Below are 25964 nucleotides of genomic sequence, written 5' to 3'. Positions count from 1 at the left end.
TTGGAAGGTCTGTGTGAATATGGGGACACTAATCCATTGTTGGCAGAGTTGTAGATTGCCTCAAACACTCTGTGTAATAATTTGGAATTATCTAAGCAAAATGACTTCAGAGGTCATACCTGATGTCTCAGCTATGCACCCAAAGGTATGTGCCTGGAGGAATTTTTAAAGACAGAAAAAGCTGCGATATATTCCAAAATATTTATAGTGGAACCTTTTGTGGGGTCAAGGAACTGGGGAAATGGCTGAAGAAACCATAGTCTGTGAAAGTGATTGAATATTATTGTGTTGTAAGAAATAACAGATAATAAAGAATTCAGAGAAACTTCAGAAGGCTTGAGTGAACTGATACAGAGTGAAAAATGACTATAACAATGTAAATGAAAAGATCCTTAAAAAGTGGTTGATTTCTGAGCAAATGGCAGAAAAGCACTGACCCTGGAGAAGAGAGAATGAAATATCATCAGAGACGTGGGGATGATTATGGCATAATGCTGTATACGTTGACAGAATCAGCCACCTATTGCTATTGGTTGTCTTTGCTGAACTGCTTGCTTTTTTGTTGCTGTTACAAGGGAGGATTCAATTTTAGGAGGGTAAGAGAATAGAAAGTTGATGCTTGTAGTCAGATGACTAATATAAGAACAAAAGAAGACTTAGTGGAAACAGGATCATTATCTTTAAATATTGTGTATTTGTTGATCGTCTAGACTCAAGAAGGTAAGAATAACATGGACTAAATTTAGAAGTATATCTTGTGATTGCACATGTAAAATCTATATCAAATTGCTTACCATTTCAGGGAGGAGGGAAAGTTAGGAGGGAGGAAGGGAGGGTGGAAAGGAGGAAGAGAATTTGATACTCAAATTTTTAAAGAAAATGAATGTTAAAAATGTTTTTACACATAATTGAAGAAAAATAAACTATTTTAAAAGTGTATTTTGTATACATTATTTTCCTGATAATAGTTATAAATTTACTTGCACTTAATTTTGCCTCAGTCTCATCAGCTACAAAGTGGGAATAACAATACTCCAAGTACCTATCTTCCAAGGTGGGTGAGAGTCTCCCATGAGATGGTGTAGATCAAGCATTGTGTAAATATTGTAAATATAGACCTTAAAGAGTTCTATAAATGTGAGCTAGTAACTAGCAAAACCAGAGTACACTTCTTCAGGAATGGGGTCAGAATGGGTTTGGGGATAGGGCAGATCACTGAGAAAAAAAAGATCACAATTAACATGACCCCTTTCTCATTTTCTTTTTTCTATCCAGATGTGAGATTTCCTTTTTTGGTAGAATTCCAATGTAGGAAAGGCCCTCATGGATGCTGATCAGAAACTTAGGGTCTTAGAAAATTCTCAGGTCACAAAAGGATTACATTACTTGCCCAGGGTCACACAGTTAGCATGCCTGTGAGGCAAGATTTGAAGCCAGATCTTGCTGATTTCAGGGGCAGTTTTTCATCCCCAGAGCCAAGGCTGCCTTTCTTTTTCAAGTCTGGTCAAAGTCCAAACCATCCCACAGTCATCATTGGCCAGTCTATCTCTCTGCAGCACGGCATTACACATTAGGCCTCTATTCAAATATTTATAGACTCTGAAGTTTAGTGTAAATTGTGATTATCTTAACACAAATACTGGCTGGGCCAAGCTCAGGGCAGGCAAATAAAGGGAAAGGCAAGTTTTGTTCTGTGTTTGGGGGAACATATTTGGACATCAGAAATATCAAAAGCCATTCCTTAGGAAGAAAGTATATTATATGACACTGACCTTGATGAACAACTATCCCAGGCTCCATAAATAATTGAGGTCTTGCAGGATAGATCATGTATGTTTTATGTAATATGTTTTGAACATTCATTCACAAATATAAAGTATCCTCCAAGAGACAATCATGACATGATGAGGAGAGAGAGGGTAAGGTACAGAGTGGATGGAGGTCTGAATTTGAAGTCAGGAAGATCTAAATTCAAATTCAGATATGGAGAATTGTTGTCACTCAGTCATTTCAGTCATGCCCAACTCTTTGTGACCCTTTTTGGGGTTCTCTTGGCAAAGATACTAGGGTGATTTGCCATTTTCTTCTGCAGCTCATTTGACAGATGAGGAAACTGAGGCAAACAGGGGTAAGCAACTTGGCCAGGGTCACCCAGTTAGGAAGTGTCCCAAGCCAGATTTGAACTCAGGAAAATGAGTCTTCTTGACTCCAGCAGGTCCTGTATCCACTGAGCCACTTAGCTGCTCCCACTTGGAGACTTACTAGCTGTGTACTTTTGGGCAAATGACTTAACTTGTTAGTTCCTTAGTTTTCTCATCTGTAAATGAGAGCAGGACTTGATGACCTTTAAGGGAGTAAAAGGGAATAAGCATTTTTATATAGGCCAACTATGTGCCAGGCACTATGCTAAGTTCTATTATTATTCCCAATTTATAGTTGAAGAAACTGAGGCAAACAGAATTCACGTGACTTGCCCAGGCTCGTGTAGCTAGTGTCTGAGCTCAGATTTGAATCAGATATTTCTGATTGAAGACTTGATATATTTTCCATTGAACCATAAGTTATCTTTCTACTACCTTCTAGCTTTAAATGTGTGATCCTGCACTCTATGGTTCCAAGAATTGGTTTAAGTCGTGCCTCTTTTGTGCCACCTTTGGGTGTCGATGAGCAGAGCACCTTATTTCCTTGCCCCAGGAGAGTCTCTAAGCCCATAAATTATAGATAGAGGAGTCTATTTGTGGAGAGAGTTTTCACACTGGGAATTCTCCCTGTCAATGAAATGCCAAGTTCCAAACTCCTTTGCTTAAAAAAAAATGAAGTGTGTGTAAAGATGTTGTGAGGTCCTGCAAATGAGTTGTTAAACAGTATGAATTTTGGCACAGTGAATAAAGGGCAGGTAAGTGGTGCAGTGGATAGAATGTCAGACCTGGAGTCAGGAATACTCCTCTCCCTGAGTTCAAAGCTGGCCTCAGACACTTTCTATTTGTGTGGCCCTGGGCAAGTCACTTATCCCTGTTCACCTCTTGTAAAATGATCCAAAGAAGAAAACTATTATTTTTGACAAGAAAACTCCAAATGGGGTCATGAAGAGTCAGACACCTCTTAAAAAATGACTAAACAACAACTGCAATGGATAGAAGGATGGAGCCCCAGGCTGGAAGTCCTGATGTTCAAGCCTCATCTCAGACCCTTGCTAGCTGGGTGATGCTAGGCAAGTCACTTAATCCTTATTTATCTCAATTTCTACAACTGTAAAAATGGGATAATGAAGCATCTACTTTCTAGGGTTGTTGTGAGGACTGGATGAGATACTACTTGTTAAGAGCATTTAGTAAATAGTGCCTGACACACAGTCGGTGCTCTATAAATGCTTATTCTCTTTTCCCTTTCCCCAAGTGACCCCAGCTGTGTGGATACCTGGTTAGAAAGTGATTATAGGGGGCAGCAAGGTAGTGCAGTGCATAAAGAGCCAGGCCTGGTGTTGAGAGGTCCTGGATTCAAATGTGGCCTCAGACACCTACTAGCTTTGTGGCCCTGGGCAAGTCACATAACCTCAATTGCCTAGCCCTTCCTGTTCCTCTGCCTTGGAACTGATATTTAGTATCAATTCTAAGACAGAAAGTAATGTGTTTTTTTATCTGCAGGAGAGCCTTATCAAGAGGTTCCCCCAGATTTTCTCTATCTCTAGAGGGATATAAGGTGGAACCAGTATTCCTTGTCCAAGTGTCCAAATTGGCTTCGTAGATGTCTGTGTCTCAACAACTAGTTTGATACATCTCATACTCTGTCTCCCTTTCCTATTTGAATGTTTTTTTTTTCCCCCAGAAGATAGATTGCTAGTAGGCTTTTATTTTCTTTTAAAACCTGGCTAATTGGGGTTTCTCACCGATGCAGAAAAATACTCTGTAAAGATCCCTTAAATTAAATTACTGACCCCAGCTGGGGGAAAATATTTTTGCCATGAAGCTCATTTTTCTTTTTTGACCCAGACCTGTAATTTTTTCCTGACTCCAAGGCAAGCTGCTCTCCATGACACGAATCTGCCTCTAAGGTTGACTTAGATGCCCCAGAATATGTGATTTAGAAGCAATGAGAAGACTACAGATTGATATTCCTCCCAATCATTCTGTGAACGAATCTCTCTCTCTGTCTCTCTGTCTCTGTCTCTGTCTCTCTCTGTCTTTCTCTCTCTCTGTCTCTGTCTCTCTCTTTCTCAATATGTCTCTCTCTGTCTCTGTCTCTCTGTCTCTGTCTCTCTCTTTCTCTCTGTCTCTGTCTCTCTCTGTCTCTGTCTCTGTCTCTCTCTGTCTTTCTCTCTCTCTGTCTCTGTCTCTCTCTTTCTCAATCTGTCTCTCTCTGTCTCTGTCTCTCTGTCTCTCTCTGTCTCTCTCTGTCTCTGTCTCTGTCTCTGTCTCTCTCTCTCTCTGTCTCTGTCTCTTTCTCTCTCTGTTTCTGTCTCTCTCTTTCTCTCTCTGTCTCTGTCTCTGTCTCTGTCTCTGTCTCTGTCTCTGGCTCTGGCTCTCTCTCTCTCTCTTTCCTCTCCTGCTCCCATCCTTCATCAACAATCATTTATTTAGCCTCTATGCCAGACATTGTGCTAGAGATGGATACAAAGACAAAAATCAAATCATTCCTGCTTGCAGCAAGCTTACATGTTATCAATGGAAGCAGCAGATAAGTAAATTCAAATATAGACAAAGTAAAAACAATATAACTATAGGGAAAAGGTACTGGCATCTAGAAGGACTAAGAAAGGTCTCATGTAGGGCAGCCCTGGAAGTGAGCTTTGAAGGAAGTTTTTAAGGGAGTCTAGGAAGAGGAAGTGAGGAGAGAGAATATTCTAGGTACAGGGACTTAGCTTCTGCAGAGACAGAGAAGTGGGACACACCATCTTCCAGCTCTATGCCTTTATCCGGGCTGGCAGGAACCCTCCTGCTCCTCACCTTTGCCTCTGGCTTTCTTCAAGACTCTGCTCAAATTTATACCCCAAAGAGATAATAAGGGAAAAGACTTTGTATTTGGATTTATCTATTCATGCAGATATTATCTTCCCTTTTAGAATGTGAGCTTCTTGAGGACAGGGACTATCTTTTGTCTTTATATCCACAGTGCCTGACACATAGTGGACCTCTAATAAATGCTTTATTGATAGCGATTGTGGTAGCCCATCCCAAAAGGTCAGCTTGGCTAGGTTGTGAAAGACTCCATTTCTATTTGATCCTACAGGCAATAGATAGCTCTTGGAGTGACTTTATTCTAGGAATATCCCTTCTCCAGTGGGAGGAGGATATATTGGAGTGGGGATGAACTTGAGCATGGGAAGCTAATTAGGAATGAACTGAGGTGGTGACTGTGTGGGTAAAGAGAGGTTATGCAGGTCTGGAAAAGGAGGTCCTGGGTTCAAATCTGACCCCAGAGACTTTCTAGCTATATTACCCTGGGCAAGTCACTTAACCCCCATTGCCTAGCCCTTACCTTTCTTCTGCCTTGGAACTAAAACACAGTGTTGATTCTAAGATGGAAGATGAGGGTTAAAAAAAAGAGGGGTTATAGAGGTAGAACCGATAAATTCTGTCAACTAAATGAATACCCAGTAGGGTCCCTTAACCATGATTTGTTTTCTGTGGTTTCAATTATCCTTGGTCAACCTGAAGCCAGAAACCCACCCATGAAGCTGGAATCTGCCCATGGCAGTGGCCTTGAAAGTCTCTATTGCTTCTACTTTCTGTTCTTAAGCATTTTTAATGGGAGTAGGGTGGGTGGAAGGCTGTAAAATGAGGAGCCAGGGGGCAGGATAAGGGAGAGAGAGCACATATGTGTGGAGGTCAGCAGGTGTTGGCTGAAATTCATGGTTTCAGCCATGAGAGTAGGTCTTGGAATGTATATCCTGTGGATTCAGGACACTAATGTATGGAGTGAGGAAGATGAAGAGTCAAGGATGATACCATGCTTGAGAACCTGAGTGCCTGGAAGGATGATGGTGCCCTTGACAGAAAGAAGACAGAATTCAAAAGAGGGAGTGGGCTTGGAAGAAGAAAATGAGTTTTGCTTTACACATGGTAAGTTTGAAACCAATATGGGATATCCCCTTTGAAATGATCAATAGGCAATTGGTGGTATGGGCTGGAGCTCGGGAGAGAGATCCAAATGAAATGGTTACTAATATGCTGGAAATACTGATCTGGGAATCATTTCTGAAGAAATGATTGTTGAACCCATGGGAGGTAATAAGATAGTATAGAAAGCATAAAGAAAGAAGAAAATAGAGTCCAGGATAGAGCTATATCTAGAGTTATTGGATGGGATATGAATAATAATCCAGCCAAGTAGACAAAGAAGGAGGGGCCAAAACAGTAGAAAAAAAACAGGAGGGAGCAGCATCAGGCAAACCCATAGTGAGTTTACAGGAGAAGACACTGGGCAAAAGTGTCAAATACTGCAGAAAAATCAAGTAAGTGTAGGATATCAATGCCACTGTCATTTTTAACAGATGAGGAAACTGAGACTCAGAGACATTAAACAATTTGCCCATGGCCACAAGAGATACTGAGGGGAAAAGGTAGCATTTTGTACCCCAAACTTTTGATTCCAAAAGTGACACCAGCAAGATGTTAGGTCAGGATTATATCACTTCCAGTCAAAGGTCATTCTATGGCTTATAGAGCAAAGCTATACATGTGCTTGAAAACAAATAATAGAGATGAAAACAGCCTTTCTGAAGGATTTTTGGGGTCTTAAAATTATGTGATATTTTAGAGATGATTCATAAAGGAAATCAGCAGATATCACTGTATTGTTTTAAACATAGTATCCAAAGTATAATTTTTAAAAAATGTTTTTGTTATAAACTTAATAACCACAAACAAAGCAAATAATCAAACAAATAAACCAAATAAGGAATAAAAGCTTATATAAAACCCTTAGCATTTAAACAAGGTAGAACAAATGAGTTAAACAACAAACAAGCAAAAAATGCTTTTCCCCCCTTTCTGGATCTATTTGAATTTCCCCTTCATTCTTCTCTCCCTCCTTTCCTCCTTTCTTTCTAATTGTTTTTTTTTCTTTTGTTTTTCTCTTCCTCCCTCCTCTTTCTTCCTTCTCTTTTTTCTCTTTCCTTCCTTTCTTTCTTTTCTCTCTCTCTCCATTCTGTCTTTCTCCCTCCCTACCTCTCTCTCTTTCTCCCTCCCTCCCTTCCCCCTTTTCTTCTTTCTTTCCTTCCCCTCCAGATTGCCTGGCATTATGAAAGAACTAGCAGGAGCCAAGGAGAGGGCTCAGGCTGAAGAATCTTGAAGTTTTCATCCACTTTCTGGCACTTACTTGCTGTGTGGTCCGGATAAGTTACAGATGGTCTCCATTTTAAGAATAGTTTCCTAATCTATCAAGTGAGTACAATAATACCTTTCCCATCTATCTCACAGGGTTTTTTTTTTTTAAGATAAAAGGAGATAACAGAAATGAAGGGGCTTTTAAAAATTATAAGCACAATGTAAAAACAAATTCATGGTGGGATGGAAAGAGCACTGGATTTAAAATCAGAGTACTTGGGTGAATATCCCAGCTCTGTGGCTTGCTTCTTATGTGACCTTGGTCAAGTAATTTCCTTTCTAAGGGCTATAGTTTCTCATCAATAAAATGAAGAGATTGTACTGAATAATCCCTAAGTTCCTTCCTAGCTCTTTTTGTGGTTCTATCAGCCTATGAAATAATACATGAAAATTCAGATTGGCAAAAGCAGAAAGGGGATATTTAGAAAGAACAATCAGTGGTCTAGGGGTCTGGAGACCAAGCACCACATTCTAACTCTGTTTGGAGGATCTGGCTAGATCACCTTGAGGAAGTCATTTTCCCTCACTAGTTCTTAGTTTTCTCATTTGGAAAACAAAGAAGTTAAATCAGATCCTTTTTTAAGGTTCCTTCTAGTTCAAAATCCTCATTCCAATCCTTTTGTTTAGTTGTTGAAGTCATATATGACTCTTTGTGCCCCTATTTGGGGTTTTCTTGGTAGGGATACTACAGTTGTTTGCCATTTTCTTCTGCAGCTCCGTTTACAAATGAGGAGCCTGAGGCAAACAAGGTTAAGTGACTTGCCCAGGGTCACATAGCTAATAAGTGTTTCAGCTTGGATTTGAATTCAGGAAGATGAGTCTTGGAGCAGGTAGGTGGCACAGTGGATAGAGTGCCAGGTCTGGAGTTGGAAGGACCTGGGTTCAGATGTGACCTCAGACACTTCCTACCTATGTGACCCTGGGTAAGTCACTTTATCCCATTTGTCTAGCCCTTACCTCTTTGTCTTAAAGTTGTTACTATGGCAGAAAGTAAGGGTTAAAAAATGAGTCTTCCTGATTTCATGCTTGGCACTTTAACCTCCTACCTGCCCTAGCTCAAGTCATAGTCGTTGTAACCCAGTCACGGAATTCCTCTGAGTCTTAGTTTCTCTATTTGTGAAATGAGTCTGATCAACTAGATCATTTCTAAGATTCTCTCTAGTTCTAAAGTACCTGATTCCAAGTTAAGAAAAGGCTGCTTTCAATATTAACACTGTTAATGAAGATGAGCCACTGCCCTTTGTAGTCTGTGATACCACCTTGGGGATACTGAGAAGTCAGTGACTTGCCCATGGTCACACGCTAGTATGTGTCCAAGGCAGGATTAGAATCTGCATCTTCTCAACTCCAAAGCCAGCCCTCTAAAATGCATTTACCAGGAAATACCTTAAACCAGGTAGGTCCCCCTGTGGGTTTAAAATACTAAATTTCATAATTATCAAGCATTCAGGGACACCTCTGGGGTACAGGGAAAGGGGGCAGTGTTCACCTCTTCTTTGTGTTATTCTATTTTATTTATTTATTTGTTTATGTATAAAAGCCCTTACCTTCCATCTTGGAATCAATACTGAGTATAGGTTCCAAGGCAGAAGAGTGGTAAGGGCTAACCTAGGACCTCCCATCTCTAGGCTTGGCTCTCAATCCACTGAGCTACCCAGCTGCCCCTGTTTTATTCTATTTTAAATTGTAATAATCATCAGAGATCATTTTCATATTATTCTATTTTAAATTGTAATAATCATCAGAGATCATTTTCATATTATTCTATTTTAAATTGTAATAATCATCAGAGATCATTTTCCCATATGCCTTATGATTCTTCCCTCTCAACGATCCTGCAGGGTAGGTAAGAAGAGTATCATTATCCCCATTTTATGGATGAGGAAACTCAGACTCAATCATGTAAAATGACTTGGCCAAGATCATACATCTAGTAATGTCAGTGCTCGAACTCAAACCCAGACCTCAACTATAGATTCAGTAGTCCTACTCCTTCCTAAGGATGTTGGCCTGTGCCCCAAGGCCCCAAGGATAGTATTGTAAAGTATTAAGGAAGTAAAATTCCCCAATTCGTAGATCTCTGAATTTGCTTTATTGTCAGTCTTGATTAGTGCCAATGTAATTGTTATGGAACCAAGTAACTTACTTTTTCATAGGCTCGGAAGGTAGCCTTCAATTGGTCGTAGTTCCTTTTCGACAGGATCTCAGTGAAAATCATTTCATCTGTGCCCCAACGACCTTCCCCTGCCTTAAAAGTTCAAAGATCAACCTTTTATTAAAGAGTCTGTTTAAAGGGGAAGCTAGATAGCCCAGTGAATGGATAGAGCACCAGGATCTGGATTCAAATGTGAACTCTGCCACTTCCTAACCATGTGACCCTGGGCAAGTCACTAAACTCCAACCATCTAGCCCTTGACACTCTTCTCTCTTAGAAATGATACTATGATACAAAGTAAGGTGGGTTTTTTTTTTAATCCTCTTTATAAAGTTTGAAAGTGCTTAAAAAAACCCCCACTAAATCTTACTTAAAAGAAATTATATACACCAATTAGAAATGCTTCACTTATGGTCTTTAAGCTTCTAACACAGGTGAATAAAGGCACGATATAAATGGAGAATAATTACCATTTATTGTATTAGGATAAAAAGCCTATATATAAAGGAGCCCATTTTAATTTAAAGATTGCAGCACATTTCCATTTCTCAGATAATGTAATTGCTTCCTAAGTAATCAAAGCTATTTCTCTCATACAGTGAGAGGAGTAATAAGTGGTAAGTCAAAAAAGAAAAAATGTCTGGTACATCTTCACACTTACATCAAAGAGAGCTTTTGCATCCTTCTCGGATAGTTCTTTATCAACATCGTCCCCTTCATCTCGGGAAGCCTACAAAAGAGAGGAACATTGTCAATTACAGTTGGTGGGTGACCCTGGAAAATCCAAGGACAAGTAAGAGGTTTGGGGGCTTGTCTCTGATGTGGTGGGAAGGTCTGTCCCTCTGAGGCCCCTTTCACTTTGAATCTTACACTCCTGTAGGGAAAACCGGAAACTCTTGCTCTTTGCTACCATCTATTGGACACTGGGATAACAGAGATGTTGGTTGAGTCAACAAGTACAGTTGGTGTGTGAAAGTATGTGTGTTTGTGCAAATCCAGGATTAGTTACTTAACCTGGCATTAATTCCAAGGGCTGGAAGGGACGTGAGGAGGCTAACTGATCATCTTCTTGCCAGAAATTGCTTTTTTTTTCTTTCTGAAGAATGTCAACTGCTCTTCAAAATGGCTCAAAGTACAGGGAAAAAGGCTTTCTGAAGGATTGCCCTGAAGTCTCCTGACATCTGCTTGAGTCTTTTCTTTCCTGCCCTCTTCTATCAGTCTGTCACCACAGAGGGATGGGGACTTGGGAGGGGGTTGGGGTTCAATCATGAAATAAAGAGGATGCATAAAGCTTGCAAAGACATGGTGTATCGGATGTGATGTGTGAATCGATGGATTGTCTATTTGGTTGGATGTTCAGTGAGGAGGACTGTGTGTTCCCCTAGTGCCCAGTCTGAATGCCTTGTGCCGGGCATTGACTGAACAGCTGACTTTTGTTGCCAGAGCTTTTTGCTTCAGTTTTTCAGGGACTGATCAGTAGTGAATCTGGTTCTTTCCCATGGTTAACTTCTGCTAAGAAAATTCAATCTCATACGCCTTTCTTATACTTTCAATCTTGCCTGGCACTTCTCTGGGTTGCTCATGGCCTTGGTCTGTCCCCCTTCTTTTTTTGCTGCCCTCTGTCCTGCTTGGCTATTTCGCCCTGCCAGAGCTGAATGCCTCTTATAACTCCATTCTCCAGAATGTTTTCCAGAAGTGCTTCAAGGAGGCCACCAAGTGGAGATTTTTTTATCTGAAATTAAAGAAGGTAAATTCTGGGGCTACCGACGATTTCCTCTAAATATCAGTGGTCCAATAGCTCTGTCATCTCTTCAATATAACTATTTCCTCCACAGATGTGGTATATAACCTATCCATGTCTGCTCATCCTATCCAATTCTCCCCCAAGATTTTCCATAAATGTATTAGAGGGTGTCCACCTAACATTCTGGAGAGCTACCTGTAAAGTCTCTTAACATTACGTGGACAGCAATGGACCATGTGAGATGTCCACTTAATAGCCTTCCTGCTCACTTGTGATCAACTCATCATTTCATGAAGGTCTGGGACCAAATTCTACCTCTGCCATCTACTAACTCCACAACCATGGGCAAATCACTTAACCTTTCTGAGTCTTAGACTCATTTTTGGTATTCTCAACATTGGAAATCCCAGTCTCATAAAAGACCAGGGCTGAGGAATCATGAAAATTCCCAAAGATCATATAAGAAAAAAAGTTTTACCCAAGGAATAAAAATAATGGCTGAATCTCTCTTTAAAATTTGTCGTTCCCTCAAACATTTCCCTGCTTGTCTTTCAGTTGCTACCACAGAACCTTGGTGCCTGGAGACAGAAGCCCCAATACAAAACAAGAGAATAAAATTCCTCTTTTCTCACCTGTAGCAAGGACAGTAGAATCTTTTTAAAGTCTCCACTTGTGTCATCTATGACATCAGATTCAAGGCTATTGCCAAATACTATTAGAAAAAGAAAAAGAGGGACAAGGTTTACTTTCCCGTGCAGACTGTGAAAGGACCATACTTTTGCCAAACTAGGTGAGATTGAAAGAAAATGTCACTTACAAGTTTGGTAGACAGTTTTGATTTCTTCAATTTCCTAGAGAGGAGGAATAAAAATCAATATATTGGCCTCAGGTCGGTGAACAATGGACTCTAAAGAGAGACAGACTCACAGAAAAGAGACATGCCTTCTTTTTCCAGGATGCTTAATGCCTTTATTACTATGTAACAAGAGAGCAGTGAGAGGTGATGCAGTAGATAGAGCATTGGACTGGGAATCTGGAAGACTTGCCTTCATGAGTTTGAATCTGGCCTCAGACAATTTACTTGCTGTGTGACCCTGGGCAAGTCATATAATTCTCTTTGTCACAGCTCCTCATTTGTAAAATGAGTTGGAGAAGGAAATGGTGAACCATTCTAGTGTCTCTGCCAAAAAAGTTCCAAGTGAGGTCATGAAGAGTCAGACATGACTGAACAATAACAATTTGGAATTCTTATTTTTGTAGTCTGAATGGACCTAGTCCAATCATCTCATTTAACAGAAGAGAAAATCAAGGCCCAGGAGAATTAAGTAACTTGTTCAAAGTCAAATAATATGAAATTACATATGTAAAGCACTTTGCAAACATTAAAATGCTCTATAAATATTAGGTATTTCCTAAAAAAATTTTTTAAATCCAAGGCAGAAGAGTGATAAGGGCTAGGCAATGGAGGTTAAGTCACAACCAGGGTCACACAGCTGGGAAGTGTCTGCGATCAGATTTGCACCCCCAAACTCTCATCTGGAGATCTGGATCTCAATCCACTGAGATATCCACCTGCCTGTAATAATTATTCTTCTTATTTTTAAATACCAAAAAACTGGTATTCCAATTTGGATCCTCTACTAAATCCATGTTTTTTTAAACTGTGCAATGCTGTCTTCAGTAGTACAGAGCTCTGGGCAAATTGCTTTGCATGTGTTGTAGAAGGCAAGGTTCTACTTCACCCCCAACATTTTTAAGAAGGGAAAATCTGAAGGACAAGAGAGGTTGTGGCTTAGTGTGTGGCGAGGAGAAGGAGTGAGGAATTTACTTGCTAACGAATTGTATTTGCTAATTCTGTTCTGTTCAGTTCATGATTGTTTTTCCTCCTCATTTTTCTTTTCCTTTCCCCCCTCTTCAGTCACCTCCTCCTGATTTGACCTTTACTTTTTCCTCCCCATCTTCCCTGACTTGCAAGGATTTCAAGGATGACTCTGCCTCTAGTCTCCTTGCTTCCATCAGATCTAATTGGCTAAAAATGTGGGAAGAGACATAGGCCTGGAACATGAAATAAACTGGGCCAGATCTAAAATATCTCAATGAAACTGGCTAAATACTGATTCTGGTGGAAAGAGAATCAACTTGGGACTCAGAAGATTTGAGTTCAAACCACATCTCTGACCCTCTCAATGACTCAAATAGAATCAGTTCCTTCCCTTCACCAAGGAATGATTTAGAAGACCACAAATTCACATACTTATGTTTTGTTGCATTTTTATTTTGTTAAACATTTCCCAATTATATTTCAAAATGCTTTGGAATGTTTGATACTTCTCTAGGCAACTTTATAAGATTATAAGTTACAGATATTGGTGCTAGATTTACAGAGTTTATTTTCTTCTCCAGGAGTTTCCTATATTATTGGAATCAGAGGTCTAATCTCTATCCCTAATACTAATGCCACTTACTTACTAGCTATAAATTAGTAATTAACCCAGGCATTATTGCTCTTTTGGTTCCTATTTCTTCTGGTTGACAGATACCTATAACTCTGGCAAACCTGAAAAAAAGCAAAAGAAAATCTTTGTGGACTGTTGGATGAATGTCTGTGCTACACTGGACCTTGAGTCATACACTGGATGAAATGATCATTTTGTGGAAGAAAAGAAGTGCTGTATATTAGGAAATGACTGTGGTATAAAGAACAAGGTTTAAAACAAAATCTTGTAAAATGAAACAAAATATCACAGGTAAAAAATTGCCTTTTAAATTGGAAAAGAGCTTGGAGCTATACAAAATGGATGTTTAGTGAAATCTTATTTATTGTGGCAGCTAGATGGCATAGTGGATAGAGCACCAAGCCTTAAAATTTAGAATTGGGCTATGAGAAGCTAATGATTTCATAAGGTCTCAAGAAACAATAAACAGTTAAAAGAATAAAAAAAAAACAAAGCAGAAGAAAACATGAAATATCTCATTGAATAAAAAACTGTCTTGGAAAATAGATCCAAGAAAGATAATTTAAGAATTATCTGACTACAATGAGCTTCAGGAAGAAGTAGACAGTAAAGCTATCCTAGTGGGGGACTTCAACTTCCTCCTTTCTAATTTAGATAAATCAAACTAAAAAATAAACAAGAAAGAAGTGAAGTAAATGAATGAAATTTTAGAAAAGTTAGAACTCATAGATCTCTGGAGAAAATGAATGGGAATAGAAAAGAATATATCTTCTTTTCAGCAGTATATGGAACCTACATAAAAATTGCCCATATTAGGGCATAAAAACCACATGACCAGTTGCAAAAAGGCAGAAATAATAAATGCATTCTTTTTATATCACAACACAATAAAAATTATTATCAATACACAGTAAAAGCAATATTGTGGAATGATCTACTGTGAAAGACTTAGCTATTCCCCTCAATGCAATGATCTGGGACAATTCTAAATGACTTATGACAAAAAATGCTATCCGTCTCCAGAGAAAGAACTGTTGGAATTAGATGCAAATGAAAGCATACTCTCTTTCACATCAGTATATTTATAACTTTATTTAGGGTTTTGGTTTTTTTTTTTTTTGAGTGTGCTCTTACAACAATGACCAATATGGAAATGTGTTTTGCATTATAATACAAATATGGCCCAGACCAAATCACTTACCATCTCTGAGTGGAGGAAGGGAAGAAGGAGAGGGAGACAGTTTAGATCTTATAATTTTGGAAAATGTATGTTGCAAATTGTTATTACATGTAATTGGGAAAATGAAATATTTTTGAATAAAAAAATAAAGTATAGAGTAGGAGTATAGGGTGGTTCAATAGATAGAGAGCCAAGTCTGGAGATGGGTGGTCTTGGGTTCAGATCTGACCTCACATAACTGCATAGCTGTGTGTCCCTAGGCAAGTTGCTTAACCCCCATCACCTCACCCTCATCTCTCTTCTGCCCTGAATTATTTCATATACTAAAATATTTAATATAGATTCTAAGAAAGAAGGTAAGGGTTTAAAGAAATTAATGAATGAGTAAAACAGTCTATTTAGAGATCCAGATCATTTGATTTGGACATAACTCTTTCTACTCCATCTTGTCTCATTCTTGCTATTTTGTGATTTCTTTTGTGTGGACATGCCCTTCTGATGCCATCATGGATCAACACCCCTCTCTGCCTTCTCATTTTAGGAAATTCTTGACCATATCTTTTTGTGAACTTGTCTATAAGATACCTACATAACATGTTGGAGGACTTCCTTGATTTGTTTATGTATTTTTACCAGGCAGAAGGAACCCCTGCTGAAGACATTCTATCATTGAAAGTTGGCACCTGCTTTGCCACTTACATTGATTTGTCTGGAAGCACTGAGAGTTTAAACATCTTAACCCACAGTCACACAGCTGGTGTGTATCTCCCTAAGAGCGGAGGCCAGCTTTCTATCCATTCTGCTACACTGCCACCTAGGCATTTATTGCCTTGGGGGTACCAGTATAACACCTTGGGGTGCTTCTGTTGTCTCTCGTCTGTTCCCTAAGACTGGTATTGTCAGTCTCTAACATGCACTGTCTTGTAAGTGTGTATTGGATGCAGGTAAAAAAGTTTTTAAGACAAGAGATACTAAAATGTACTCTTGTGTCCCAATTCATTTAAGGTGGGAGAGTAGTGGAATTGGCCCAAAGATTCAGGAGATTTCAACAAGAAATCTCCCCAGAAGTGTAGGCTTTCAGCCACTAGAGGGAGTGTACTCTCTCATATAAATCATCTGTAGTAGGGGCTTCTGCCCCATCCAGTTATTGACCTTCTTGTTGGGAAGGAAAACGTGCTCTGAATTTTCTCAGTCACGTTAAGTCTTTCCCTTGTGGAGAATTCAGAAGAAGAAAAGATTTGTCTAGTAGTAACATACATCATCTTAGGAAAGTGTGAATATTATTAGCATAATGTAAAGAAACTGAATTTCCAAGAGGCCAAGTGCCTGACCTATGATCATACATCAGATAAATTATAGGGTAAATGATATAATTATAGGGTATAGGTTCACCTGTATGATCTTAGGCAAGCCACTTCTCTCTGCTCCTCAGTTTCTTTATCTGTAAAATGAGGGGGTTGGACTAATTGGCTTCTGAGGTCCCCTCCTGTCTTAAACTATATTCCTAGGATCCATCCATGTCTTCTGAGCCCCAGTTCCCGTGCCACTTCTACCATGCTGATGCCTCATTAATTAAAGGAAGCTACCAAATGTAACATTTAGGTTTTCCATTAGAAGGTTATACACAATCATAGAATCTTAGAGTTGGAAGCAATACCAGAGCCCATTTTGTTTAATTCCTTTCTTCATGCATGAATCCCCACATAGAACAATGGTCACTTAGCCTGGCCATCACTCTTAATTCAACTAAACATGAAGTATATGAATTTAAAGATTTGCAGTTCAGAAGAGTTATATGATGGGTGTTCACCAATAGTTTCCTTTAAAGAGGAGCTCTTGACTTTTTTGCTGGGCTACACACATATCTCAGAGTTGTAGGGGACCCCAGAAGTCACTGAGTTCAACCGATACTTTTTTTGGTAGATCCTTGATTTTAAATCAAGAGGAATACATAAGAAAATACACAACAGTCCTAAATGTACCTTCCAACAGTATATTTAGGAAGCTTTAGTTAGTAAGCTTCTTCTTTTACTTTCTGATTGCTTTTTTATTTGAGACTTCTTCATGTTGGAAGCTGACCTGAACTCTTGTTTTCTTTGGATTTTCTCCTGGTTCTAAAATAATGAAATACGGAGTATTGTCACCAATGTGGTTGCCTATGTTGGATTCTTCTGTTTCCATCTGGACACTGTCAAAAATGGTTCTTCTTCCTCCTCTTCCTCTTCCAGATCACCCCAGAAACTCTCTATCCCTTTGCTGATCTGGGCAGTCCCATGAGTCCATAGCACTGGTTTAGAAATAACCTCTGAGGAAGGCTTGGCTTCAGCTAAGATTTCTTCTGCTTTCTCTTCCATATCTTGAGGTATCAACAGGGACCTTTTCCATTTGAAAGCTGTGATTCTTTGGTTTGTGATTGATTCTGCAAAGCTGAACATAGCACCTTCTTTCCTCACTTTTTTGACATTCTCCAAGATTTTCAGAATGAGTTCTGTGATGTCTGCTACCTTCATGCCAGAGATTTTGCTACTTCTCAAAACCTGAGCTTGGTTATGATCCCCTACCCTCCTCCCCAAATTGGATGGTACAGATCTCTGGGTATTTGTTCATAGTGATCACAAGCAGACTATCCATGACACATTCCTCCCATTCATTAGGATCCATCAATAATATAGTAAGTTCTTTGCTGGAATGTTGTGTGAGGATTGTCTGATCTGGTTCAGGGGCACTGCTCACTTAAAGAAATAGAGACTCTAAACAAATCGTATAAAATAAAGAAATGTATTAGGAGAAAAGGTTAAATGGCTTGGAAGGAAGATGGAAGTTGCCTCTCCAAATGGGAAGAAAGGAGAACTTATATAGTTTTTAGACAAAAGGGGTTACATGACAGAAAGATGAGGAGGGGGATTCTGAAGTTCAACTGATGGTATGTTAGTAACCCCTCTGTGTGTGGTGCCTTGATGTCTGGGGTGCAAGCAAAAAGTATACATTGTCAATAATGCATTTGTGTCAAGAAGTCTTGATGTTTGAGGTGTAAGCAAAAAGTTACATATTAGTGAGGGGTAAGTTATTATAGATCACATATCTATGCAAGGGGCTTAGATCATAAATGTATGTCAAATGACTTCAGTGTTTACACAGTTGCCTCTTTGATTGTACCTGAGCTTTCTCCAGCCACTCTGCATACCTGAGGTCAGAGGCCAGGCTGTTTATCATGTATCCTTTAGGATTTTGGGGTCTCCAAGATTTCCCAGGGGTCCCATGTCCCGCATGGGAAGAAGAAAAATGGATGCAGATGGGCATATGGTATACACTCAAAGGCACAGGATCTACTTCCTCCAGTGCATATAAGGTAATCTCATCACCTGGGACAGGCACACCAGTTCTTCTGAAATGCCACAATGCTGGTAGCATCAATAATGTTTCTATCATGATTCAAGAGATGCAGATCCAAATGGATTTGACAGATCTTTTCATCAGCAACAACAAAGAGAAATTCAGTGTCTGTATGCTTCAAATTTCTTAGATAGCTTTCAGAAGTCAATTCAACTTCACCAAAAGCTCTGACTGCCTCCTGAGTTCAAAAGCTGGAGCAGCCATCTGAGAAAATTCATGGTTAAAGAAAAGAATACTTTCTGTTGCCTGATTGAACTTTGGAGAAACAAGTTCATAGGAAACTTGTCCAAGAACTGTTGTTTTTCCAGGATCCACAATATAGGATTCATAGTCTGTTCCAAATGCAATTTTGATGTTTCTGTAGTCATAGATCTGTGGACCATCAAGGTGCTTCTTCTCCTCCTTGATGGCCCAGAGTAGGAGGCACTTCTCCCAGTTAGATAATGGAGTATCCTTCCTGGCACCACCTTTTGGGAGGAGGGCTGTAGCCCCAGAGTCAGGAGGGAGGAAAGGGAATGAAAGGGCAGTGAAATGCATAAACCTTCACATGAGTCCCTAAATCTTTTCTTTGGAAAGTGTTATCTCCAGTTAGGACCGCCCAACTACCTTCAGAGGTAGCCCATTTAACTTTTGGATGGCTCAAATTATTAGAGTTTTTCTAACCTCTTTGTGACTTCTGCTTATTGTTCCTAGTTCTGCCCACTGGAGCCAGTCAGAATAAGTCAATCCTATTTTAGAGGTTAATCATACAAAGAGATTACTACAGTTATTATGAACTGCATGACCACATTGATTCCAGATATCACTGTTCAGTATAGCCTGTGATAACTTCTTTTGTGGTTGTGCTATACCATTAACTCCTAGTGACTTTGAATTCTGATATACTTGTAAGTATTTTTCATATGAACTTTTGTCTAGCAATAGTTTTGTATTCGATGTTTTTTAATGGATTGTGAGGTAAACTTTTTTAAAATTCAGGTTAGATATTAGCATTTATCCCTATTACTTTTTATTTTTTATGTTTGATTTGTCATCCTAGATGCCTGAGATATTTTTGTATCTATACCCTCTTACCCAAGGTATCTAATACCTCTTAAAAACAATATGCCATCTACAAATTTGAAAAGAAACCTCCCCCCTCCCCCCAATGATTTTTATTCTCTCATACAAGTTACTGGTAAAAATCTTGAACACTATACTACAGGACCAAGGACAGATCCCTAAGTTATTTCCCTCATAGATATTGACTCATTGGTGATTATTCTTTGGGTCTGTCCATCCAACCACAAGTATGCCTTTCACATTGTGGGGATTAAGGGTGCAGTGCCCCCACAATCTGGAAAATCCACATAAAATATTTTGGCTTTTATGGTCTTTTTACAAACTTTAACTTTTTACTTATTTTCACTTAAAAAAAGAAATTGTGTATGTTTATGGTATCAAAAGATAAAATATGTTGATGTTATATAATACTCTACATATATTTATGGATTTCTGATTTTCTAAACATTTTCTGTGTTGTCTGCTGGGTTTTGCATGTCATCTGCAGCATCCACAAAACTCCCTTCTAAATTACCATTTAATTTCTTATGTGGATACATGATATATTGAAACCTTAACGTGGAAAGACATGATATGGAAGAGATACCTATAGTTCTAAGTCTATCTACTTTTATTTTGGTCTAACCTACATCTTTCCATTTGTCCACAAGCTGAACAAGAGAAATTTAGTCAAATATTGTCCTGAAATCTGAGTGTGTGTACTATGTCTGTAGAATTCTCCTGATCTACCAATATGACAATCCTATCAATAAAAGTAAAGAAGATTAATGTGGCATGACTTGTTCTTGACGAACTCATTCTATTTCTCTGTGATCACCACTCCCAGTTCTAGATGTTTACTAAGCATTTCTTTATAATTCATTCTAGAAATTTTTTCAGGAGTCAACACCAAATTCTCCTGCCAGTAAATTAGATGTACCACTGTCTCCTCCTTTAAAAAACAAAAGACATTTGCCTTTTTCTAGTCTTGTGGTCCTTTTCTCATTCTCTACGGCCTTTCAAAGGCTCAGCAACAACACCCACATGGTTTTTCAATATGTAAGGTTATAGTTCATCTGAATCTTGTATCTTGAACTTGTCAAAGATGGATAAATGCTCTTTCACTTTCTCCTCACTGCCTTCTCTACTACATTAAAATTATGACTAAATTTACAAGGATTTTGTATGCTTATAACTCCCTGGAAATACATAACTTTGTGCTATTTCACATTTTTATTGGTTTTGGATAAAGGCATAGATGACATACTCAGAAATGTGCAGATGACTCAAATTATGAGAGATCATTAATACTTAGGATGATGGAGTTGAGACAGAAAGTAATCTTGGTAGGCTGGTGCAATGGAATGAATCTAATAAGAAGAAATTAAATAGAGATAAATATAAAGCCTTGAACTGGATGCAAAATAATTATTTTAACAATAAGATTAGGGAGGCATGGATAGGTAGCAGTGTTCTGAAAAAAATCTAGGGATGTTAGTGGGCTATAAAACAAATGTGAATAAATAGTATGATATAGCAGCCAAATAAAAAGTAATGCAATATTGGTCTACTTTAAGAGGGGAATAACTTCTAGGAACAGAGAGGTGACATTACTGTCATACTCTGCCTTCTCCAGAATTTATCTAGACTTCTATGTTTAGCTCCAGATACTATGGTTAAAGAAGGATATTGATAAGCTGGAGAATGTCTAGAGAATGACAATGGGCATGGCGAAAAATCCAGGACATATGAAAATCATCTGAAGGAACTGGACTTGTTTAGCTTGGAGAAGATAGGACCGGGGTGATGACAATTCAGAGAGTCAAAAAACATTTATTGAGCCTCTACTATGTGCCAGACACTGGACTATTTATGCATTGAGGCACTGTGCCATTATGTCTCTGTGACATAATCACTGTCCATAGGTATTTGAAGGACTGTCATGCAAAAGAGAGGTTAGACTTGTTCTATTTGGTTCCAGAAGACAGAATGAAGGACAACACATAAAAATTTCAAAAGAGTCAATTAGTCTGCTGTGAGAAAAGCCTTCCCAATATCCATACCATTTCAAAGGAGGAATGATGTCCTTAGAAAGTTAGGGAGACCTTTCTTAGAAGTCTTCTAGCACAGGCTGGATGGTCACTTGAATGTTATAGTGGGGATTCTTTTTGTGCATAGATTGGAGCAGTCTCAGCAGAGGTGCAGTGCAACCAACTTGGAGACCTGATGAGAGCTAGTTGTTAAATTTTTAGTATGAGCATTTGCATTTCAGAAATTGGAAAATGCTACACACCAGTGATTAATTTGTCATTTTGTAGCATGTCTAGACTTAAGAAAATGTTAATTGTGCAGAATAAGTTTAAAATTGTGCACTTTTTTCTGTAGAGCTGATTGTTAAACATTTAGTGATATATCCTCACCTCTGAGGTTCTTTCCAACTCTGAAATTCTATGATATTGTGATTATGTCATTTATCATGTAAAGGAGGGGCATATTAACACTAGAGATGACCCCCTGGGAAGATTAGTGTCTTTCCAGACTTTGTCCAGGGTCCTTTTCATTGTGGAAGTCCTGAGTCTTGAGTAGTATCTTTTCTTTACCTTTACTTTCTAACCCTTACTTTCAGTCTTAGTAACAACTCTAACACATAAAGGCAAGGGCTAGGTAAATAGGGTTAAATGACTTGCCTAGGGTCACACAGCTAGGAAGTATTCTGTCATATTTGAACCCAGGTCCTCCTGACTCCAGGCCTGGTGCTCTAGCTATTATATCACTGGGCTGCCTCCCTGAATAATACAGACAGATTCCATCCCACCAGGAGAGAAGGCATGCATCTTTCCCCTTAGTGGAAACTGTGGGAGAAGTCATGTGACCATCAGGTTCTAACCTTATTGCTTCTTGTGCAGAGAATCTCAACCAACACGGCTTCATTGGTCCCAATGCCTTTTGTGGCCCTCCGGAGCTCTCGGGCACAGAGTTCATGTGGGAGATCCAGAAGAGCTAAGGATACTCTCCTAAAATACCCCCTGAGCTCACTCTCCATCACTTTCTCCAGGTCCTATGAGAGCATACAAGATCAATGTAAGAGAAGAGTACTCATATATTCCTTTAAGTCTTAAACACTGAATGACAAGAAGGTCAGGTGACCTCCAGGTTTACAGGCAATCTCTTATGAATACATGGACCAAAAGCTAGAGAAAGATATCACAAGCATGAAAGCTATTAACCTTCATAGGGCATAACCTTTGATACCATGCTGTACTACACCATTAATAATAGTTCATGCTTCTCTTTTGCATGTTGAATTTAAAATGCAAAGATATTAAACCAGCATGGACTACATTGACCAATGACATCCTTTTATAGAGGAGGAATTTGAGACCCAGAAAGTTTAAGTGAATCATCTAAGGTCACACAGGTAATAAATAAACTTCAGAGGTAGGATTTGAATCTGAATCCCAGTAACTGCTTTTTTTTTTTACCATATCACATTACCTCCCAGAGATGTTGTCTGGAGAGAGTTTAAGTGAATTTTCCAAAGGTCCCCCAATTAATGAAAGAAACCAGCATTAGAATCTATATCTTCTGACTCAACATCTAAAACTTTTTTTGCTCCACCATATTTATTTTCTAAATGATTCTATAACAAAGTAAAAAAATTACATGAAAGTGAAATGAGATATAAAATAAAGTACTCCAGGAATTCAGAGAAAGAGAAAGAATTGATCATCTTGGCTGCTGGCAGGAGAAGGGAGGTGTATGCTTGTATGGGCAGTAGGGGGGGGGGGAGGAGAGGAAATGTGAGGGAACGCTTTGGGAGGGAGGTGGGATTTGAACTGGATCTTGAAGGATGAATATGAATTGATCATGTGAAGCTGGAGTTGAGGAGGAAAGGCTAATCCAGGAGGAGGGACAAGTGGAAGCCAAGACACTAAGACAGGAAAGCACAGGGATTGTTCTGGTGAAGGTGAGTCATTTAGTTTGGCTGGAATATAGGGAATGCAAAGATAAAGAGCGTACAGGTTGGGGTCAAATCAGAGAGGACATTGAATATCAAGAGAAGTAACTTCTAATGACCTAGTGGCAAGTAAACTAGAAAAGAGAAAAATGATGGAGCAGACATAAGAACTAACAAAAGCGCTATAGTCTGGGACCCTTTAGTGTAGGGGCAAAGAACCTCACACACTTCTTCCACAGCTTTTGAGGGTATCACTTTATTTTGATACCATGCCATATTACACCATTAATAAGAGTTCATGCTTCTCTTTTGCATGTTGAATTTAAAATTACAACTCAAATGCCAACTATGAGATAATGTAAAGGAAAGAATACTAGATCTTAAGTCAGAGGAGTATGAGTGGATATATAATATTAAGATTTATGTACAGAGAATGGTCCATTTGCAAATCACTGACCCATCTGCAAACTGGCATATGAAAATTGCTAGCTTTTTTTTTTTAACCCTTACCTTCCATCTTGGAGTCAATACTGTGTATTGGCTCCAAGGCAGAAGAGAGGTAAGGGCTAGGCAATGGGGGTCAAGTGGCTTGCCCAGGGTCACACAGCTGGGAAGTGGCTGAGGCCAGATTTGAACCTAGGACCTCCCGTCTCTAGGGCTAGCTCTCAATCCACTGAGCTACCCAGCTGCCCCCGAAACTTGCCAGCTTTTAAAGAAAAAGAAAACACTTTATTCCAGGCTTTGTAAAAATGCAGTCAATATTTAAAATGAGTTTAAGAATAGCCAAGAACAAAACAACAACAACAAATTATTAAAATAATCTAACAGTTTTAGGAAATCAATAAGAGGTGTGTCATTATTTTGCAATTATTTGAATAAGGAGGAGTGAGAAAATTTAAGGACCAAAAGAATTCCAAAGAATAATGACAAATGTTCATTAAGTGGATGGTATGTGCAGTTTTAAGAAAGATAAAAAAAATTTAAAACAGCTCATGTCTTATTGGAAATTAGTCTAATAGGAAGTGTAAATGTGAGAGTTTGTGTGAATACACAACAAGAGAATGTGTGATACATATAAAGTGAGGCATCTTGAGATTACCTTGCCAAATATATCCTTGTATTTCTGCTTTATTTGCTGTCTCTGATCTATTGTTCTGCTTGACAAGACTTCAACGATGCCAATTTCATCTGTTTCTATGATGCAAAGAAGAGAAGTGAAGCTTAATTGAGCATGACAAGCATTATTATGTCCAATCAAGGAAAAACCAGCACAAACTGCTTCTTGGTAGGCCAAACCATCCAAGTCAAATGTGTAGGTAGAGCCCAGACTGAACTCAAACTTTGCTTTCTTGTAATTGACCTGCATTGATTCAAAAATTGCATTTCCATCTCTTTTCCTTCAACAAATATTTATTGTGTATCTTCTTTGTGTATAGACACCATGGACGATACAAGATGAACAAGAGAAGCAGTAATGGAATACGTGACATTAGATGTCAGGAAACCTAGGGTGAAATCCTATCTTGCCCAACTAACCCTTGGTCACTTCAAATTTCTGGACCTCAGTTTTCTTGCCTGTGATTTTCACATCTCTAAGTCAAGGATTCTTTTAGTTCCCTCATTTCTCCTCTCTTAGTTAAGATGTTATGTGTAAGACAGAGACTCCAACCAACCAGTTGCCAAATCTTGCCTATTCTCTCTCCACCATATTTCTTACATCTCTCCCCTCCATTTTTTTTCATTGTCACCCCAGGTTAGACTCTCATCCCATCTCTCCTAGACTATTCTTATAGCCTTATACATGGTCTCTGTCTCCAGGATCTTCCTTCTACAGTTCATCCTTCTCCCTAATGTTAAGATTATCATCTTAAGTCACTGATCTAAACTAAAAAATGTATAAATTTAAAGCAAACTTTTCCAGTTGACAGGAGAATAAGACTAGCTAAGGACTAGTTCTAGTGTAGGGCTATGGCCAGAGCCAGTTGTACATATAAACAGATACAGGAATAGTTTGCCAGTGGCTTCTTCAGTTCATTTTATAGATGAGGAAGCTGAAGCAAATGGAGTTAAGTGACTTACCCAGGATCACTCAACTAGTAAATATCTGAGGCTGGATTTGAGCTTACGAAGATGAATCTTTCTGACTCCAATGCAACTTTAACGCAACCTTTTTGTTCTAAGGAATTATTCTGATCCTTAGGAAGCTTTTCCAGAAAATTTTAGTAAAAGAAAGCAGGGAAAAAAGGGAAGTGCCCTTAGATCAGTCAGCTTTAGCCACTTCACCAGTTAGCTGTTAGAAGACATGGCTGCAGAACCAGAAGAGGTGCTTATCCCAGTGACTGTATTATGGACCTGGCAGGGTATCCTCAAGATCCAAAGACTGAGGTTTAAGCTGTTTTGTTTTGCTTTTTTGGACCAGATGCTTTTTTACAGGCATTTCTGTAGACCTGTTGAGTATGACAGTGACGGGATTGCTGGGCATGGTCAATGGATTAGGGGACATAAAGCTGAAATGGATATTAGAGATCAAGCCCTTATTTTACAGATTAGGGGACCCAGATTCAGAAACAGTAGGAGACATGTTCAAGTGGGACTAAGATTCAAACCCAGGTCCTCTGATGACAAAGTCGGTGACCTTCTCATGGCACTACTGTGGATGTCAGGGAATGGTGCCATAATACCTTGTAGGAAAACCTGATCCTATACTCAGAC

At 39.0% G+C, this 25964-nt stretch overlaps 1 protein-coding gene across 1 annotated transcript in view; it reads right to left on the bottom strand.

Moving 5' to 3' along the window:
• Positions 1 to 25964, bottom strand: part of LOC100032156 (annexin A13) — a 149938-nt gene that overhangs the window by 9911 nt on the left and 114063 nt on the right. The window contains exons 5-10 of the mRNA XM_056821036.1: positions 24352 to 24446; positions 22182 to 22352; positions 12042 to 12075; positions 11857 to 11936; positions 10142 to 10210; positions 9472 to 9573 (exon numbers count right to left, since the gene is read on the bottom strand). Coding sequence (XP_056677014.1) covers positions 9472 to 9573; positions 10142 to 10210; positions 11857 to 11936; positions 12042 to 12075; positions 22182 to 22352; positions 24352 to 24446 — 551 coding nt within the window. The remainder of the gene's footprint in view (positions 1 to 9471; positions 9574 to 10141; positions 10211 to 11856; positions 11937 to 12041; positions 12076 to 22181; positions 22353 to 24351; positions 24447 to 25964) is intronic.

Source organism: Monodelphis domestica, chromosome 3 (assembly GCF_027887165.1).
Source record: "Monodelphis domestica isolate mMonDom1 chromosome 3, mMonDom1.pri, whole genome shotgun sequence".
Taxonomy (NCBI): domain Eukaryota; kingdom Metazoa; phylum Chordata; class Mammalia; order Didelphimorphia; family Didelphidae; genus Monodelphis; species Monodelphis domestica.
Note: the sequence above shows the minus strand (reverse complement) of the source record. Positions and strands in the feature narration are given on the sequence as shown.